Source organism: Sinohyriopsis cumingii, unplaced genomic scaffold (genome assembly GCF_028554795.1).
Source record: "Sinohyriopsis cumingii isolate HCF-2022 unplaced genomic scaffold, ASM2855479v2 utg001887l, whole genome shotgun sequence".
Classification (NCBI taxonomy): domain Eukaryota; kingdom Metazoa; phylum Mollusca; class Bivalvia; order Unionida; family Unionidae; genus Sinohyriopsis; species Sinohyriopsis cumingii.
This window is the reverse complement of record NW_028316078.1, coordinates 177501-197642: the sequence shown is the minus strand read 5'-3', so window position 1 is coordinate 197642 and position 20142 is coordinate 177501. Positions and strand designations below refer to the sequence as shown.

The following is a 20142-nucleotide window of genomic DNA, read 5'->3' as shown; positions in this document are numbered from 1 at the left end:
TTGTTATCTACTTGTTTTTCATTTTCTTTTGATGCAGATAGCGAAATATTTGAGCCTTTATATCATATGGAAATGTTTATAATGCCAAAGTTGCATAAACGTACAAGTATGTTCTAATGATGCACTGCATGCTACTTTATTGAATCTGATTTCGTCAACAAAATGTTAAATTTGTCAATAGTAGATGACCTAACTCGAATTAATTGATCTACGTGGCATACTTAGATGTTGCTGTAAAGGTAATGATGATGATATCATAATACACGCTTATAACGAAAGAAACAAAAAGTACGGTTTCATGGAGAAGGGACGCATTACATGTAGTTAATTTTCAGTCACTAACAGGGTCTTGAGGATAAATGTTTACATACTACAAAATGTATCTTAACGACTTAGCTTTCACATTATGCCGTTTTCGACGCTAATACATTTTGATGGCTTCATTGAAGAGAAGTATGTAAACACGTACAGCTTTGTAATCAAGGGAAGACACGATTCCTCATTTCACGTCTTCTGCTTGAGATCTTGGAAACAAACACTTCAGTTCATATTAACCGTAGTCCATCAACTGGACGACTCAAATTACCTACAATAACTATACAAGGAAACAGGGAGGACCCGAATGTTATTAACATTTGTACTTGCCAAATATTGACTCAGCACTGGGGTTCATTTCAGTTTTCACAAACAAGACTTGTTAGCTACACTTGTTATATCTATAAAACGGCAGTGATGACTAAATTAGCAAGCGTTTTCTGTAACACAACACGAAAAGAAGTAAAATATGTTCTCTTTTGTTTACAGCCACTTCTTCTTTGGTTATGAAATGATTATTCCCGATACCGAATATATTCAACCTCGAATGTGTGTAGCCGATATATTTCGCGTTATGTAACAAGTGCTCGGCTGAACATGGATTTCAAAAATACATTTTTTATATATAAAAAAGCAAACTATAACGCCACTGTTTTTATTCACATAAATGGGGAAGAAAACGATGCGGGCTATTACATCTTTATTCTAGTTTGTACAAGAAACTGCATTTTATTTTTAACTGCCTTTCAGTAGTATATAATAGAATGTGGCTCGCAAATTACATTAAGCGTAATGTTCTTGGTCATAAGATTGAGTTTTATGTATGACCAGTATTAATCCTAACATAGTCTCATGCAATAATAATCCACTAATATCGCAAAGTGTCCCTTTGAACGGAAAACCCAAAACTTTCCATCGATTATATAATCCCTGGGTTCTTAAGCCTCTAATCTATTGCATGTCCTATAGGTTGCATTTGTCTGTAGCCTCGACTACATTGAATATCCGATAAATAGCACATATTTGTAACAGCGACTCGATGGTATGTCCGATATAAAACATTTGCATGTAGCCTCGATTCTATTGTATATCTGATAGGAAGCATATGTAGCCTCGATTCTATTTAATGTCCGATAGATAACAGATGTATGTAGCCTTGACTAATGCATATCTGATACAATGCATATGTCCAGCTTCGACTCTTTTTTTGTGTGTGTCCGTAGCTTCAACTCATATTGAATGTCCGATAGGATATGTCGGTAGTTCAAAGCCAATGCCAGATTTACAACATGACTGTTGAATTAACTACAAAGGCATGACTAGAGAGAAATATTACCCGTTTATTATGATGTGCTGCTTAAATTTAGGTGTAAATCGTATGCAGTCTGTTAATATTGTTTTATAGGTCAAAAACCGTCACTGAAAAACCAGCTATAATTGGTTGTTTGGGGTTTAACGCCCTGTTTCAGAGCATGATAATACATGGCGGCCAATATAATTGGTGGAGGAAGAACCAGGAAAAACCCCTGTAAGAACCACCGAAAAACGGGAAGGTAGTGGCAAGCTTTCTCATATACCTACAGTGGCCGAGTTCAAGAATCGAACTCTCGCGAATAAATGTGAGATGGGAAAGATCACTGAAGGCGAGCGCCTTAGACCACTCATCCACCTTGCGCAATTCAATAAATATCACCGTCACTGTAATTAAATATGTAATGCACCATTAACATGAAATTTATTTTAAAAGCTATTGTCTCTTTTTACAGTATTGGAAAATGGTTTAGCCGAAGCTGAAGAAATAGTAGTTTGTCAGAAGAAAGGGAAATGTCTTATTGGGATTTAGTGTATACATGTATATACATACGTCTCTCTGTCCATGTATTTATACCTCTATGTCTGTGTATTTATGTCTCTCTGTCTATGTATTTATGTCTCTTTGTCCATGTATTTATGTCTCTTTGTCCATGTATTTATGTCTCTCTGTCCATGTATTATGTCTCTATGTCCATGTATTTATGTCTCTCTGTCCATGTATTTATGTCTCTCTGTCCCTGTATTTATGTCTCTATGTCCATGTATTTATGTCTCTCTGTATATGCACGTTTGGCTGTGTATGCATGCATACACGCTTGTACGTATGTATTTGTGTATGTTTGTGCAAAGAGAGACAGAGAGACAGACAGAGAGTGAGACGGAGAGACAGCGAAAGAGAGGGAGGGAGATAATACGTAAACACATTCTATCCGATTTAAAGAACGAACAGAAAAAGTAAGTTTAAATTTATTAAATAGTTTCATCAGTACATATATACAAGTCAGGCAAGTGTCAGATAAAATAATTACATCACATGACATTTTTTTTCTATTTACAATAGTATCACAAGAAAGCGATAGCTTTGAAACATTTTAATTTCCACGAGTTCATACACGTAATACTGCTCTACATCTACGAAAATTAATGTATATAACAATTAACAGTCAGACAAATTGGACCATGAACTCATACTCAACACGTTTTATATTGTGCAACTTTTATTGAAAGTTATTATTTATATTGCCATGTCCGTAGTTTTGTCTTCCAAATATACGCACTTAATTTCCTCCATCACCATTCTGAAGCACAAAATCAACATAAAATCATTTTTAAATGATCCACAGATCAACAAAAACAAACATTGTACCTTACAATACTTATTTATAAAATAATCTTCTTCAGATTATCTCTTTATGCAACGATCGCCCTTAGCTTATCTCATCATACAACAATATTCCTTAAATTATACCTTCACACAACATTGTTCCTGGAATTAAATCTTCAAAACTTTGGACAACAATCGAAACCACTTGGCTGCTTTCAATGCACCCGAAAATAACATCGGAGAGTGCACGTTCATCATATTCAAAATTATTTCTAGAACAAATAACTTTGTTATACCGGTTGCTTCTAAAAACAAATTGGGACACTCCTTCATGGAAAGTACCCTTCCGTCTGTCACGTCTATCGAGGCAAATATCATCACGGTGCACTTTCTGTATCTTTTTCTGGATTTATGGAAAGGGATGAGCGATGTTCTAATCGTCTTAATATTTACAATAAGAGTGTTCATACCAGTTGAAGCTACTTACGTTCCTATATTGACTACTTGAAATCTGAATTTGGTGTTTTTACAATAAAGCTGTAAACATTTTCCCCATATGTACACTGTATAGAAATCTTTGCACAAGTGAAATCATTAAAGCAGAGTGAGTGTGTTGTAATTTGTAGTGCCTGACGTGCGGATTTCTGTTTTAAAAAATAAATGACCAATCTCGTGTTGAAATATCAGTCAGGAACTCTTATCTTTTTTATCTTTCTTAAATAAAGCGATATATAGTACGAAGGATACAAAAATATGCATTGTTGATTATGTTATCATCGCCACGTGTGTACTGGAAATGATGCGGGAAACGTTAAAGATTAGACGCAGATTTTTTTGGCAATGAATCTTCGTTGGAGTACATTTAAATTAAACTTTTTTTTTCGATTAATAATATTTCATCTTCCTGCACATTTTATGGAAACGGTGTTTTAATACACGATAATATATCTAAAACACATTAAATTACCCGTGACTTTAATAGTTTTGATGGGACCACATTATCTCGTGTCTGTAAGTCTGTGTCAGTCTTACGTTATACATAACCAATTGTATTAACATAAGTTGATACTGGACAAAATGAAAGCACGTTTGATGCAGCTTAAAATAGGAAAAATTTAACACATTCGTTGGCGACAGCAACTCAGATTGTATTAGATAAGTTCGTGAAAAAGAAGGCAGAAACGCATCCTAATTTTGGTCCTGGGTTTCGACTGATGCCTATTTGAGAATTATTTGATAAGTTATATGCCATTCATTTGCCAAAGTTAGAGTTTATATTTAATTTCTCCAAATATAGTAAATGTTTTATTTTCTTCTTTTGTAAGCGATCCCGTGATTTTGATTCTACAACACATTTAAGTGAAATATATTTCTAATAGAACATTATTACAAATTATTACACCTTTGTCATTCTTTTCAACAACTGCACATTCTTGGGTATAGCACGTTCTTGATAATAAAATAAATATATAAATACAAAAACATTTCCAGTGGCGATTATTTTTTTTTTTGGTTCTTTTTTATTTTAGTTTTGTACGTCAGAATAAACGAATAAGAAAGAAAATAAGATATATATATATATATATATATATATATATATATATATATATATATATATATATATATATGGTCAGCCTATGTGTAAGTATTCACCTTATTCTCCTTCACGCTCAATATGGAGACGGAAAGTAGAAATGATTTGTGTATTCTGCACCAGTCTTTTGCACCACATGAGCTTTTGATTTTATAACAAAAAATAGGTTGATCTGGGGGTTTTAAAATTAGTTTTGGTACGAATTATTTATTTATTTTAATTTTATTCATAATTTTATTTTCACTTACCTTCAGCCAATATCTTTTCAGACATTGTGAGTGTAAATGTTAACAGGTAACTAGCTGACCGTTGACTAATTGGCACATTATTCTGGCAATACTAGCGTTGACTACTTGGCACAAGTTTCTGGTAATAGTAGCATTCAGAAGTCACAGAATGATGAAAATAAAAATTAATTTGTACGTCCGGAAATATGAGCAGTGCGTGGCAGTACCCCATTTTATTTTTAATGTAATACAATTAATTGCATGGGTACAAGCTGTTCTTATGCAAATTGGAGAGACAATTCCAGAGTTTTGAAAACAGTCTCACCAGTCTATATCACTGGCATGCAGAATATTTTGGGCTTTTGGCGGTGGCTTTAAGTGTCGAACAGTTTTTAAAACTCGGACTGCTGAGATATAAAAAAAACAACTGATGTAAATAGCTTCTAGTTTGATGTCTTTGATGTATTATACCTTCATGGCGATAAATGTTTTATTAAAAAATAAAGAACAAAAAAGTACTTCGAAGTGGGCTCCGCCATCTAGAAAAGCAAGCTAGATTCAAAGTAAGATTTTTCCTCTAATTTTGTTTTAAGCAATATTTTGTGGAAACGACAGAGTGCTAGAGATACTAAAGAGCTTTATCTCAACTGGATTTATTGTCTGTTCTGCTCTGATTATTTTAAACACTAGTTACTTTAATCCGCCGAGATTTAAAACTATCACAGAAAAGCTTGAAGTGATCCAAATGCCCTCGTCGAAGAAATTGAGATTGGAAATGTCTCCAAAGATCACCGACATAAATTATGTCTTAACGTGATCCACACAGTTCGCAAAGAATAACGCCTCTTATATTCGCAAGAGTTTTTGCATTGCAAAGGCTTTTGCCTTGTTCCAGAAAAATAAAATGCCTTTGAAAAGAAGACAAACTAAAAATAAATAAAAGCTGCCCAACCCCAATAACTCTAAGTAAACACTATTATCTGCATTTCGTTTTCATCAAAGTGATTGCTGGAGCGTAAATTTCTGAATGATTTTGTATCTTTTACTTATTCATAATACATACGATCGATACCTCACCGATGTTACTTATCATGCCAAGAACTGTGCTTTATGGAGGCAAAATGATAGCGTACATTTAATAATAATTGCATCTGCGTTCAGCCCCACTCGTTGGTATGTAAACCATGTCCGTATTCAACGTGGAATCAGTCAAGACCCCGTATAATTTTTTAAGCTTGCATTTACAACTCCAGTATCAGACCGATTTGCACTTTATCTCTGTCTGTTTATGTTTCCATAAATTTCACCAGACAAGGCTCTCACCGTCGGCTCCGTCGTATTCTTTTTATTTCCTAAAGAAAATGAAAAAGTATAAAAGTATGAAACACTAGGATTATGTTAATTATTTTTCAAGTAAAATTTGTCATTTTAAAATGACAACGACCAGAAATGTTTTTACATAACGAGATTCGGACCATGTAATTGAAACCATTGTCATTCCAGACATTATAGGTGTAATATCTAACAGCTATCTAGTTGATTGTTAGCTAACTGATGAGGAAGATGCAATCCGTTCTTACGCACAACTAAGTTTACAGGCTCGTCATATTAAGAGATATTCAATGGACTGGTCTTCAAATATAAAATTTCTACATTTTATAGAACGCCCTTATAAATGCTAGCCGAGGTATCAATTTACAATGGGACAACAGTGACGAGGAGGATCAGGATGTGAACACATTTAGCTCACTGTTCTTTCGAGAAAAGTATTCGATTAAAACAAAATCAAACCTCTGTTGTCTTTTTTCGAATTTAGTTTCTTCTCATTCTTTAATCTATTTTTCCTTCGCTGCTTATTTCGTTTCTTTTTCCGTCGCTTCTTTTTTTTCGTCTTCTGACTCTTACTTCTCCTTGGTCTTTGAATATCTCTTTTTAAATCTGAAACAGAAAAAAGCAAATACATTTACTAGACAAGCATGTGAATGAACATTTAGGTAAATTGGTGCAAAATGAAAAATAATAAATAATGTATACGCATAGATATATGATGTTTCCTAAATAATGTTTTTTGCTTGATAATTGCAATAATGAAAAGTATAAAACAGAAGTAGCACGTAAATGAAGTCTTTTCCGTTGTACTTTACCCTAATATTTCAGTGTTGAAAACACGATGTTAATGACGCGGGAAACGTTATGATGTGAAAAATGTTAACTACATTATAGTAAAATACGCAAAATAGATCTGTTGCTGTTCTGAAACTATTGTACACAGAGCTTGTACATAATGGAACAGAAGTAAAATGTTCAGTTCATCAAACACTCAGCATAGAAGTGCAGTGTGTAACCTTACTGCTATCAAAATTGTTACTACATATTCAGCGTTGGGGAAAGATTTTCCTAAATATTTTCAGTAGGGTCATTTCATTTTTTTAATAAAAATATAACATTGTACATTATCGTTGGTGAGGTTATATACATCCCTGACTATACTAGTCCAAGAATGGACTTGACAACACTTTATACGTCACTGAATATTTACTATGTACGTACATTTGTATTTTTGTTATCAAAATAACAAAAAATTCTCCTTGTACTATAAACACACATCAATCTTTTGGCACACATGAACCTAACAACTGAAATTATTCAGTCCACTTCAAAGTAGAGAATTCGTGGCCGACATAGGGCATGCCTATTTAAATATGGAGTCCAATTTTCAATCAGGTAGGGTTCTGTGCAAACCTGTTTTTATTACGTTTACCCAAAATTGCATAATTTGATTTTTTTTAAAAAAATACTACTTAATAAATAATACTGGTATCATACAAAATCTGGACGATGCTTAATATTTTTTTCATCAGCTATATGCAAAGATGCTCTTTCATTTTTGATGGACTAAACATATCCGGCCATTTACAACTGGCGTAAGAAAGTAATATAGGATAATGGATATGTTATTGTGACACGTGCGTTTGTTAAAAGAACTTCACTATGATAGAGCCGTAGAACAAGACCATTGTGACACGTGATTTTGGTAAATCGAGTATACCACTACAGAGCCGTACAACAAGACCATTGTGACACGTGATTTTGGTGAATCGAGTATACCACTACAGAGCCGTACAACAAGACCATTGTGACACGTGATTTTGGTAAATCGAGTATACCACTACAGATCCGTACAACAAGACCATTGTGACACGTGATTTTGGTAAATCGAGTATACCACTATAGAGCCGTACAACAAGACCATAGGTAGAATAATGCATTGCTATAAAATGGCAACGACGTTACACTTGGATCTTATACACGTACGAGGAGACAACCGTTTAATATCTGCTGAGTGAACTCTTTGACATACGTGGACTTCTTTCTGAACCGAATTCGTGGGTGTTCATTGTAAGTTTCAGAAAACTATCTTATCTAAAGAAATGGTAATTCTCTGTAATGAACTCAGATAAATCTCCTCCTAGGATACGTTGTAGAGCACATGGTTTTGTTAACAGTTGCCGCTTTTCGCGAATCCCGAGAGAACATTTAAGGAAGGTCAAGGCTGTTGCACCAGTCGATTAAGTCCATTAATTATAGTCTATCATGGAAACATTATTTTAGACATGGAATTTTTCGTAGGATTCTAAAAATACCGGTACGTAATGGCTAATTCTCACGGATCAGCCAGTGCTGTTCGGGCGGAACAGCAGCTGGCCCTGTGTTCTAGCTCCAGTTTTGATCATAATCTTTATGATTGTTACTGTAGAGAACTGTTGGTGCCCGAATTAACGAATTGCCTGGGATGAGCAAAGAATGCACATGTAGCATTTTCACTAAAATTCACATTTTTCTTCTGAAGATTTTGCATATGATTAGTGAATAATTTATGTTTGATAATATAATTTCAAGAAAATTGAATGAAAGACTGTTTTCTCAACTGGAATTCGGAAATGTTGCTGAAAACAACTTCCTTGATGTATAACCACGTTGTCTCCAGTAGTGGAATGGTTGGACGCCTAGCAAGCAGAAAGAGTAGCAAGCGTCCATCGAAAGTAACCGAGGAATTTCAGGAAGTTAATTTGGAGAAGAGGAAAAAATAGTAATGACTGGCTGACGCCTGAAGTAGGTAGGTTAAACAAGGGCCAATCATATCCCCACACTACTGGTATATCAAGAAATGGAGGGGCCACACCAAATCTTTTCCATGTATTATGTGCGAGGGACAAAAATCAAAACAACAGCTATGCACTCACCTTTTTCACACAAGTCTCCCGAATAGCCGGTTAAGCATTTACACTTGTTCTGTCCTATACACAGACCACCATGCTTGCACGGTGTAATACAGTAACCTGCAATAAATTGGAGAACTGTATCGTTACAAATTAAAATGTTCGTATTTTCTATGAATATAAAAAAGAAGCCACATTTTGCCAAAGGCAAGAAACTTGTGTACAAAACATGAATCTACTATTTCTACTAGTACTCTAGTGCTAGTACTACTATTACTACGAGTATTACTACTATTACTACCATCGCATCAGATCCCCTACCACTAGTTATAGTGATACCACTACCACCACCACCAGTACTTCTGCTCCTTCTACTAGTCAAGTTGCTCAAACTACTATTATTTCACTACTGCTATTAGTATTCCGACCACCACTGCTGCTACTACTACTACTACTTCGACAACGATGGCGACAACTAGAATACTATTACCATCACCACAGCAGCAGTATAACCACCCACCAATACTGCTACTAATACTATTGTTACTACTACTGCTACTACTACTACTACTTCTACTACTTACTATATTGGCAGGCCTCCAGCAGTACCACCACCCATCATTACTACTACTACTACTATTACTACTACTACTACTATTACTACTACTACTACTACTACTACTACTACTGATAATGCTAATACCACTGTTACTACTATTACGACTACTGCTGCTGCTACTAATACTATTGTTACTACTACTACTAATACTACCACTTACTATATTGGCAGGCCTCCCCATAGAAGCCACTAGTACACCAGCAGAACCCGGGTTGAACACACCGTCCCCCGTTCTGGCAGGGTTGTGAGCAGAGAGCTAATAAATAAACAAAGGAAACCTCAGCATGTTAAAATATGATAAATGTCCACTTACTTAACTTTAGGGGAGAAATGAAAATGAGTAATTCCTCACATTTTGTCAAACTGCACCCATTTGGTAAAATTTGCAAGTATATAACCTCTCACTAACGTTAGTGGCCATGTGCTTAAAACACCTCCACCACTGAAACCTTGAAATCTTCCTTTTATCTCAAAATCCTCCACACTCTCGCCCATCCCCAGGAAAAATTGTTATTTTGAAAGCTAAGAAACAAAACCAGTAGCTTTTCCCAGATTCAGTAAGGAAGATTATCCATTTGTATTCATGTTTTCATCCCATACATTGTCGTCTCTTATCAAGTTCTCGCCTTTTCAGGTATTGGACATTTTATTTGGGGTTGGTGTTTAGGATGGATGAATGGGACCTTGACTGTTTTGTAAAATTGGGATGTGAGGCTTATCTCATGTTATTTAGTGTAAGCAATTATTTTAGTAGTGGTGAAGGCACATCAATATTCCGTTTTATAGGAAAAACCCAGCATTAACTCATGAAGACGTTTGCGAGACAAGATCGAATAACATTTACATGCCTGAATACGCATATAATATTTGTACAACTTTTACTTCAGCTATCAGCACTGCGTACGAAACAATAATCCTCAGTTTTGGAAGTATTTTCCTCACGTAAATCGTATATACCCTAATTATATATATACAAATGAACAGCATGCGACAGGCTTGAAGTTAAAACGATTGCCTGACTACGCGGTGTGGGTGGGGGAAGGAATATTCAGATTTCTTTCTGATAAAATATAATAATCTTCCTTTGTATTTGTTTGAAGGTCCTAAACCGTGTATATTCCCTGGATTCAAGCAGTTTTACCTTTTTCGCATCTCTTGCCATAGAAACCATCTAAACATAGACAGACGTCAGGTGAAATACAGGTACCATTGTTTTCACAACTTGGACTACACATATCTGAAACAGTGCAAAACAAACAATATCATTCGGAAACCAAAACTCAAAACTTATTTCATATGTGTAACCACTTACACAAAACGGATTTCACACATTTAACCACGGATACAAAACGGACCTCATACATTTAACCACGGATACAAAACGGACCTCATACATTTAACCACGGATACAAAACGGACCTCATACATTTAACCACGGATACAAAACGGACCTCATGCATTTAACCACGGATACAAAACGGACCTCATACATTTAACCACGGATACAAAACGGACCTCATACATTTAACCACGGATACAAAACGGACCTCATACATTTAACCACGGATACAAAACGGACCTCATACATTTAACCACGGATACAAAACGGACCTCATACATTTAACCACGGATACAAAACGGACCTCATACATTTAACCACGGATACAAAACGGACCTCATACATTTAACCACGGATACAAAACGGACCTCATACATTTAACCACGGATACAAAACGGACCTCATACATTTAACCACGGATACAAAACGGACCTCATGCATTTAACCACGGATACAAAACGGACCTCATACATTTAACCACGGATACAAAACGGACCTCATACATTTAACCACGGATACAAAACGGACCTCATACATTTAACCACGGATACAAAACGGACCTCATACATTTAACCACGGATACAAAACGGACCTCATACATTTAACCACGGATACAAAACGGACCTCATACATTTAACCACGGATAAAGATGATAAAGAAGAAAGCTCTTCCCTGGCAATGATTGGCGTGTTTTGTATAAGTCGACGAAATCTCTTGCTTATTGGTATAACAGTAACTAAAATGGCTACATGCAGATTCGTACATAAACTAACATTAAGTATGAGGGAGATTTTGAATATAACAGGACGAATTTTTTTATGTTTGTAATGAAAGCATTATTATTTTTCACTTCTAGAACGCTCCCCCCCCCCCTTATGTATTTATATTCTTCATTATCAGTACAAAAAGGTCTTTTGTAAATCAGGTAGTATCTGCTGTAGGTGAGCGATACATTACTGCTGACCAATCGGCGAATGTCTGTTTTCGTAGCCGTATCCTGCTGACCAATCAGCAGCATCGAGATAACCACACTAACTCATTAGCATGTTTTATTTCTGTACATTCTCTTTACAATGTTACCACATTATTATAGACATTTTCTGTTTACATTGAAAATTTGACGCAAACTGGATAAAATTTAGCGAATGTAAGACCAACTGAATTTATGCATAATATAGACTGAAAACTGTCGGGTTGTCTATCTAATAGGATTGCACGCGTGTCGTATTAATCAGGTCAACTAAGTGCACAAACTATGTCATTATGTACCGGTTAATGCGTTTCCAGGCATAGCTAGCGGCTAGCATTTTGGAATTTCCAGTAAAGAACAATTTGGTGATAACTGTTGGGAGATAGTTGTATTACGGAGTTCTTCTGTTACCACAATGGTCTGTGTGAAGTATGCTGAAAAGTTCAAATTGGTTCACCATTATTTATGACGGATTGCATTCTTATAACCGCATTTATTAAAATATACATTGTTATTAAATATCCCTGATAAGTGGAAGAAAAGACGGTATAATGGAAACGCAAACAGTTCTCAGTCTCGATGAAATAACGGTATACGTACACTGTTGTTTAGTATTTCAGCTTTGCAAGTTTTGGCATTTTAATATAAACAAGGTTTATGTATTGAGGGTCATTATGCATTTGGCTCTGTTTCTAAGATATTGTTAAAAGTGAGCAAAACTACATAAATACCGATCCAGCTACTAAATAGGATCTGTGCCAAGAAGACGATTGCTGCATGACGTGGAACGGCTGTTAGAAATCATTGCAAAGCTGAGAAACCAAAAAAAAAAACAACTCTTAAAACATTTTAATATTTGTGATCAAAAGCGGTAAAAGACTCATAGGAAAATGGAAGTCTGCAGTCTCACATGATTTACGTGAAGCCAAATAACCGTTGAAACGAGAACGTTTCCTTCAGTAGTACTTTTAAGAAAGTTTAATTATGCAACCGATGCACTAGTTATTCTTCTTACATTTTGTAGGATGAAACGCGCGCGCGCGCGCACGTGTGTGTGTGTGTGTGTGTGTGTGTGTGTGTGTGTGTGTGCGTGTTGGATTTACATAGCTTTAACACTGTTCCAGTCATATCGCTACAATGTCTGCAGTCAGTAGCGAACGCGGAGCCCTATTTGGATCATCTTCGCGGGGTCCCTGCCCCTAACGCGCTAGTCCCCCTGTGAGTACGGCATTTGGAAATAAACTTTTAAACAAGTTTTATATAATGTTGAACTTAACAATTTCTTTCGTTGCTTAAAAATTACTTTCTCTCTACAGATATATTTTTACAAATTACTAACGCGCGGGGTCCCTGTGAGCGCTGGGCCCGATTGGGCCAAATCAGTCCAGTCGGTCTAAGGTCGGCCCTGTCTGTAGTGTAGTAGTTTATAGTGATGTCTAGCACTGGGGGGCATCGTGCCGCAGACATGTAGCATCATGTCCCACCCAGTCACATTATCCTGACACCAGGCCGACCTATTAATGCTGAGCGCCTAGCGAGGCAGTTCCTAGTACCATTTTGTACATCTCTGGTATTAATCGGCCGGGGACGCTCTTACCACTTAGGCCACAGGGGCGGTGAAGAAGATGAAGGATGAAACAGTTTATTTAACACGTCGTAAGTTCAACTGATAAAATATAAACAAGCACTTAGCTGTAACGTATACATATATTTTAAATTGTGACCACTCCGGTGGCCTAAGTGGCTTGAGAATCCGCCTCGGATGCGGAAGGTCTTGGATTCCAACCTAGGCCGAGACATACCAAATTCCAAGGCCATATGTGGCGGTACAATTGGTACGGCCTCGGCCAACCTAACGATAAAATTGGTACGTACATGGCCGTACTCAGTTTTGGACCATACACTTATACATTTACTGCAGAACACTTTGAAATCATTCGCAACAAACCACTACACCTCTACGCAGATATCGCAATAGTTTATTTTTCACCCTCACCCTCCAACGCAGATAGAATATGGCTGTACCAACAAAATATCAGGGGGTGACGACCTCGAACACAGAATCATTCGCAATGTTTCTTTCTAAGAAAAAGGGGTTGCGATTGGCATGTCATTATGCATATTCCAAGCGTATGTAATATCAAGCTGAGGGCTATGATTTAAAAATATCTTAATTCGTTTTCATTCGGAATAAGTCACCGATCATTTCATATTTCGGAATGAAGTCGCGTAAGGAATCATTTCAGTCTGTAATATTTGTATACGAGTCAATGTCGAGGTATACACAATGACACTGGAAGCGAAAATGTTGCCGAGTCTTTTGATAAAATTGAAATACAAGTCCCCTTCCCGCTTACAAAAATCAGTGCTTAATACGCATGGAGCCAGCCATACAATGGCAGACAAGTTCTTTTCATAACAAGCATAGCGCTTGTTATGAAAAGAACTTGTCTGCCATTGTATGGCTGGCTCCTGATGCGTGAAAAGCATATAATATTTAGAAAGATAAATTAGGACCGGGCAAGGCTTATCACTGATGACTTTTATTGTTTAGTAAATCTAAAACATTCAGCATTACTTTTACTCACTGCAAGACAATAATCTATATATTAGACAATTAGAGAGCAACAAAACTCCTTTCTTATCTAAATCTTTATCATGTAGCTGGCGCCTATTCCAAACACGGACCTGCTCCCGTGCCGCAGTCTCCTCAAGATGCGAATTCGGCAAATAAAGTCACATATTGTAAGAATGTAACTTACAACTGATTATTATTGACGTTTACGCGGATGCTGTCATGCACTAAAATAACGAGGTAGAATAAATGTCTTTCCACAACAGAGGGAATGCATAAATATTTGCAAACAATCTGTTCTTAGTCACATAACCTCATTAAACTACCAGCCATTTGTTTTTAATATATAATCCAAGAATAAATAAACAAATAAATAAATATTTAAAAAAAATAAAAATAAATATTTAAAAAAAAAAAATAAATAAAACGATTTTCCTGGATCCTTGTTTGTTGGTTTGTTTTTCGAATCGGTCTCATTCCTAAGTAAATTAGATTACAAGTTTTATTGTAAGAAGGAGCAAATACTATGACATTGTATGTTTAAATATGCATGGGAAACAATTATCGGTTTTATATTGCCAAAATAAAAATAAATAAAAATAAGCTGATTAACAGCATAACATTAGACAGCAGATATCAACCGTCGATCTAATGGTGCGTGTATTCCAATGTAATAAATGTGATTTGCATTTGCATCAAGATTGTACCTTCAAAACCATCGTTCAGAGGAAATTAATACACTAAAATGAAATAGCATGCTAATCTGCATATTGGACTGATAAGATATCATGTATACCCTTTTGCCAACATAGTCCACCAGCTTGCAATAGCTTTCTGGCTTTCTTATCTGGGCATGGAGATATACATGTATATACATCGTGCAGATTATGTGTGTCTGCTGTAACCTTTGGAGTAATAATATCAACATTATACACCGACTGGCGTATACAGAGTAGATGTATATCTGACTTGTGCACCTATAACTCAACATCCTTCTCTCATCTCATTACGAATCTGCACCCTGCATACTAAGATGGGAACATATGTTCATTATGTGGACAAGGGATAACTGGAGCTGGGGTGTGGCAAATAATGCATCGAAAATGCGTTCTCTTTGTACCTCTGCGGTCATTGGTACGAAACCCGGTTACGAAATGTGCACGGGTATGTAGTTCTCTGAACATAGCTTGACGTTTAGCTTCAGTTTCTTAAATGCGATATACCGTCAACAAATTGATATAACCAGAGTAAAATAAGTGTTTGTGTGTGTGTGTGTGTGTGTGTGTGTGTGTGTATGTGTGTGTGTGTGTGTGTGTGAGAGAGAGAGAGAGAGAGAGAGAGGTAACAGTTTAATTTTGGGAGTCAATCCTGTATGAACGGACAACAACTTCTAATATTTCCTTTTCTTGGATAGTAAGATGTATCTGGCGATGACACAATGACTTATCATACGGCGATAATCAATAGGAGAATACTGAGGTCTGATTTATAAAGGAAGGATGTATGACGAAGAGACGATTTTTTAAATTCTGATAACATCAAAATCTAGGTCGTCTTTTTGGAGAGCTCCCTAAAAATAGATCCTTTTAAGCTGTATGTGGAAAATACCATTTTATTCATCTAAGACAAAATCTATATCACCTTTTCGGTGAGCTGCATCAAAGATAAATAAGGAAAAACAAATAAAAAAGAAAGAAAGAACTTAAACTCTCGACTGCTTGACAAGTAAACAGTCAGCCGTACCTGGGGTATTAGAGTAAAGACGATATACCGTAAATGTATGTATGTATGTATGTATGTATGTATGTATGTATGGTTGCCTGTTTATTCTTCTTACGATTTTATATTGGCAAGTTACTCCCATTTTATCTCCTCAAAGATAAAGTGCCAATTCATACTACCTTATGAATAGGACGGATAGGTCATGCAAAGTGCACGTTTATTGAAAGTGCAGAGTGAAGTCTAGATGAGGCAATAACAAAAACTAACAATGCTCTATTCTACACAGAAAACTAAGAGGGTTATCAATACTGACGTATAAGGATAAATTGTTGACAGGTGGGTATTACAGCAGGAATCAACTAGTGGTAGGTTTGAACATGAGTGTATCATCATAGTTCCCTGAGGCGTAAAGAAAATTCACTGGATTATTTTTTGTTTCTGAAGAACACTAACAGTAAATGATGAGTATCCTGCCTCCCTCTCACCACCCCGAAAGAGGGAGGTATCCCATTTGCTCATCAAGGCTTTTATATGTAAGACTAATCCCTCATTGCGTGAATATCTTTGCAAGAGCTCCAGTAACATCAAATATAAATGCGCAACTTTGCGATTAATAAATTAGACTTACAAAATAATCTTCTTGGTTGAAAATAGCAATTCTAACATACTTTACACAAAATTATATAATAATAAATGATTTTGTCCGAATGTCATTCATGCACACCTATATGGACAGTTACTATGGAATGCAAGGTTGGACGAGTCTGGTTTGTGAGAGTTCAACTTCATCAAGACCTTTCATGTAGGTTGTATTTCATAGCCTGACCACTTTATACATCGAGTATGTAAGACAGGGGTGCACAAACCGTGGCCCGCGGGCGGCCCGATAACGTGTTCTGTCCGGCCCTCGGGGCAAATTAAAGCAACGCAGAAATCTGACCCGTGAACAGTAATTATATTAAAGAAATTAGTGTTTGGGCCATCGAATGTCTTAGAAAATGCAATCTGGCCCTTGGCCGAGAAAGGTTGTGCACCCCTGATGTAAAGTATGGCAGTGGCGATTGTTTATAGTGCTTTATTTACATATCTGGCCGTCAGCTGTAATTCTCTTTCATGCCAGTGTTGTTAAAGTAGGTGGATAAAATCATAAAAAAATGAGGACCATTTCCGAATTTATTTAGTAATTTATTACATGGTTGGTCGGTGTTTATTGTTGATCAAAAAATATCAATTTTGGAATGTTAATCACGTTCGCGAATGCTCATTCTCGATATGCTACAGTGACAACAAATTCAAAACAAATAACAACGTTATTGCTTCTCATTATAAGTCCTGGTAAATTGTACATTTCTGACTTAAGTTCTATATACAACACGATGGAATCATAGGAAAACTTTCCGTATCTTAGTTGACCACACCTGTTTCCAGTTTTGAAGATGATCTCTATGCAATGTGGGGTATTCTGTGATAGGTATAAACCATTCAGGCAAAATAAATCATACCAATTTAATAAACAAATATTATGAATAGGCGTATTATGAACGTATGTATCGCCGTAAGTTAGATTTCAACCAATGAGTGTTTACGTGCGGCCTACAAAATGAAACGAACATACATTGGGTAATACTACTTAATTACTTCTTTGGGTAAGCAATTAAAATTAATATTTAATAGAGATGTTTCGGTTTCCGGGCTAATATAGAGAATTCCAAGTGTTATATATATATATATATATATATATATATATATATATATATATATATATATATATATATATATATATATATATATATATATATATATATATATATACATACATACATACATACATATAGATTCAATAAGATTCGAGTAAATGTACAAGCTCTAAGCTCAACTGAACATGAATCAGGCCGAATTAACATAGCAGAAAATTGAAAATTATAATCAAACAAACAAAGTTTTTTTTTCAAGTCACACTACATCCACGTGCCCCACCCTGATAGGAAAACCCCACCCTGATAGGAAAGTTTGGATAGTTTATCGAAATGAAAGTGAGGGTTCATCAGTTCTGATTAATTATTACGCAAGAAGAAGGAACATATGCTTAAAATATGACGCACTTCTGCGGTCTCAGGTTCGATTCGAGGTCCCGACATGTGCGAATGTGTGTGGTGTAGTTGCCCATCAAAGGCCGGTGGTTACCACATGGTTCACTAGTTTCAACCACCTCAAAGACAAATATCTCGATGACATATGAGCTGTTAAAAGTGCATTATCTAAGTCACGAGCACTTGTGCAATCAATCTTCATGAAATAAAATATGAAGAAAAGAAAAAAACCCACAGCTTCCAAAGAACATTATACATCATAGTCTGTATATATATATATATATATATATATATATATATATATATATATATATATATATATATATATATATATATATATAGAGAGAGAGAGAGAGAGAGAGAGAGAGAGAGAGGGTATTACTCCTAGCAAACAACGCAGACCCGGATCTGCTGGTGCTTAATGTGCTGGCAGATCTGGGTCTGTGTAGTTTGAAGTAGGACTCGGCTTATAAGCCATTATATACGGCAAGTAAAATGAAGCAAAAATATCAGACCGGAAGTAAACGTAAGGTACATATACTCACCAATCTCGCAAAATTTCCCATGATACCCTTGTTTGCAATCGCACTCGCTAAACTGATTACATCTGCCGCCATTTTGACATTCATTCTTACACAAGGATGTGGTGACTGAAGGAAATTTAGTTTTATTTTATTTTTTAAGAGGCATGTCATTGGAAATACAAGAAATTATAATCTATTGTTATAGCGTGAGAAAAAAAAAATGCAGTGAAAATGTTAAATGCAATCCATGTGAAAGATCAAATATTTTATAACAGTATTTCATAAAATTAGAGCCGCGTACACAATTAGCAGAATTTCAGACTCCTAATTCAAGTCCGGGTGGGCTGCCTCAGTTTGCCTTTGAGAAAGACAGGTAGCTCCCATTTTTTTGGTCATTATATCCAATGCATATTGAAAATTAGAAACCAACGAACCATCTGTTTCAATTTCTATTGTTTACGTTTTAAAAAGATTAAATCTATTTCCTTTTTTACCACTTCAGTTTAATAATGTGATTACTTTCCTGTAAATGAAATAGAAAAGTAAAGAAAAAATGGAATGACATGTACAACTCAAGGTAACTTATCAACATTAATAAGACGTTTGTGAGTACCTCCTTGACAAATCTTGCAACTTGGATGGAAAGTGGAACGTACATTCTTAATGAAATTTATGTAACTGTCAAAAGTGAACAAACAAGAAAAAAAAAACCGGCAAGAATATGTTGAACCCAACTTTACATACCAAATGCTTTACACTGCTTTTTAAGCTTCAATTTGATTGGTGATCCTTGTATGGGATTTTCTGATTGGTCAAGTATCTGAAGCCCCAGTACCAGATCTGCCACGCCCTCGCCATTACCTGTGCACGGGATAGACATCTGAAAAACTGAAGAACGAGCTCGAATATTTTTATATACGTTCTTTAGAATATGTCATTTAGGGCATTTTTGTTTGATATTAAAAAAGATTTTAACAGCATGCATAAAACCTTGCATGTCGCACGGGTATTACGTGCATATGTACGAACTTGTGACATTTCTTGCCATTGAATGTCCTTACAGGTTGTAATACGGATAAAACATTTTTGCTTTCAAAAATGTTTTGCATTAACAAAAAAGTATTTTTGACAAAATAGTGCGAAAAAATGAATAAAAGTTTGCACTTAAAATTAGTTATGTCGAAGGCACAATGACAAATATATTAATTCGATTCAATTTTTAGAATCCCATTAAGGCACCGCTAGTCTAAACGAGTCATTTCATTCATATACCATCCGGAAATTAGAATGCAAGATGGAAGGGTTATAA

The 20142-nt window shown here is 35.7% G+C and overlaps 1 protein-coding gene across 1 annotated transcript in view; it reads right to left on the bottom strand.

The window, feature by feature from the left end:
* Positions 1-2583: 2583 nt before the first annotated feature.
* The window catches only part of LOC149771380 (uncharacterized), an 82092-nt gene continuing 64533 nt past the window's right edge, over positions 2584-20142 (bottom strand). The window contains exons 4-10 of the mRNA XM_089948519.1: positions 19578-19721; positions 18855-18959; positions 10755-10850; positions 9774-9869; positions 9019-9114; positions 6566-6712; positions 2584-6126 (exon numbers count right to left, since the gene is read on the bottom strand). Of these exons, the coding sequence (XP_089804645.1) occupies positions 6047-6126; positions 6566-6712; positions 9019-9114; positions 9774-9869; positions 10755-10850; positions 18855-18959; positions 19578-19721 (764 nt within the window). The 3' untranslated portion in view covers positions 2584-6046. The remainder of the gene's footprint in view (positions 6127-6565; positions 6713-9018; positions 9115-9773; positions 9870-10754; positions 10851-18854; positions 18960-19577; positions 19722-20142) is intronic.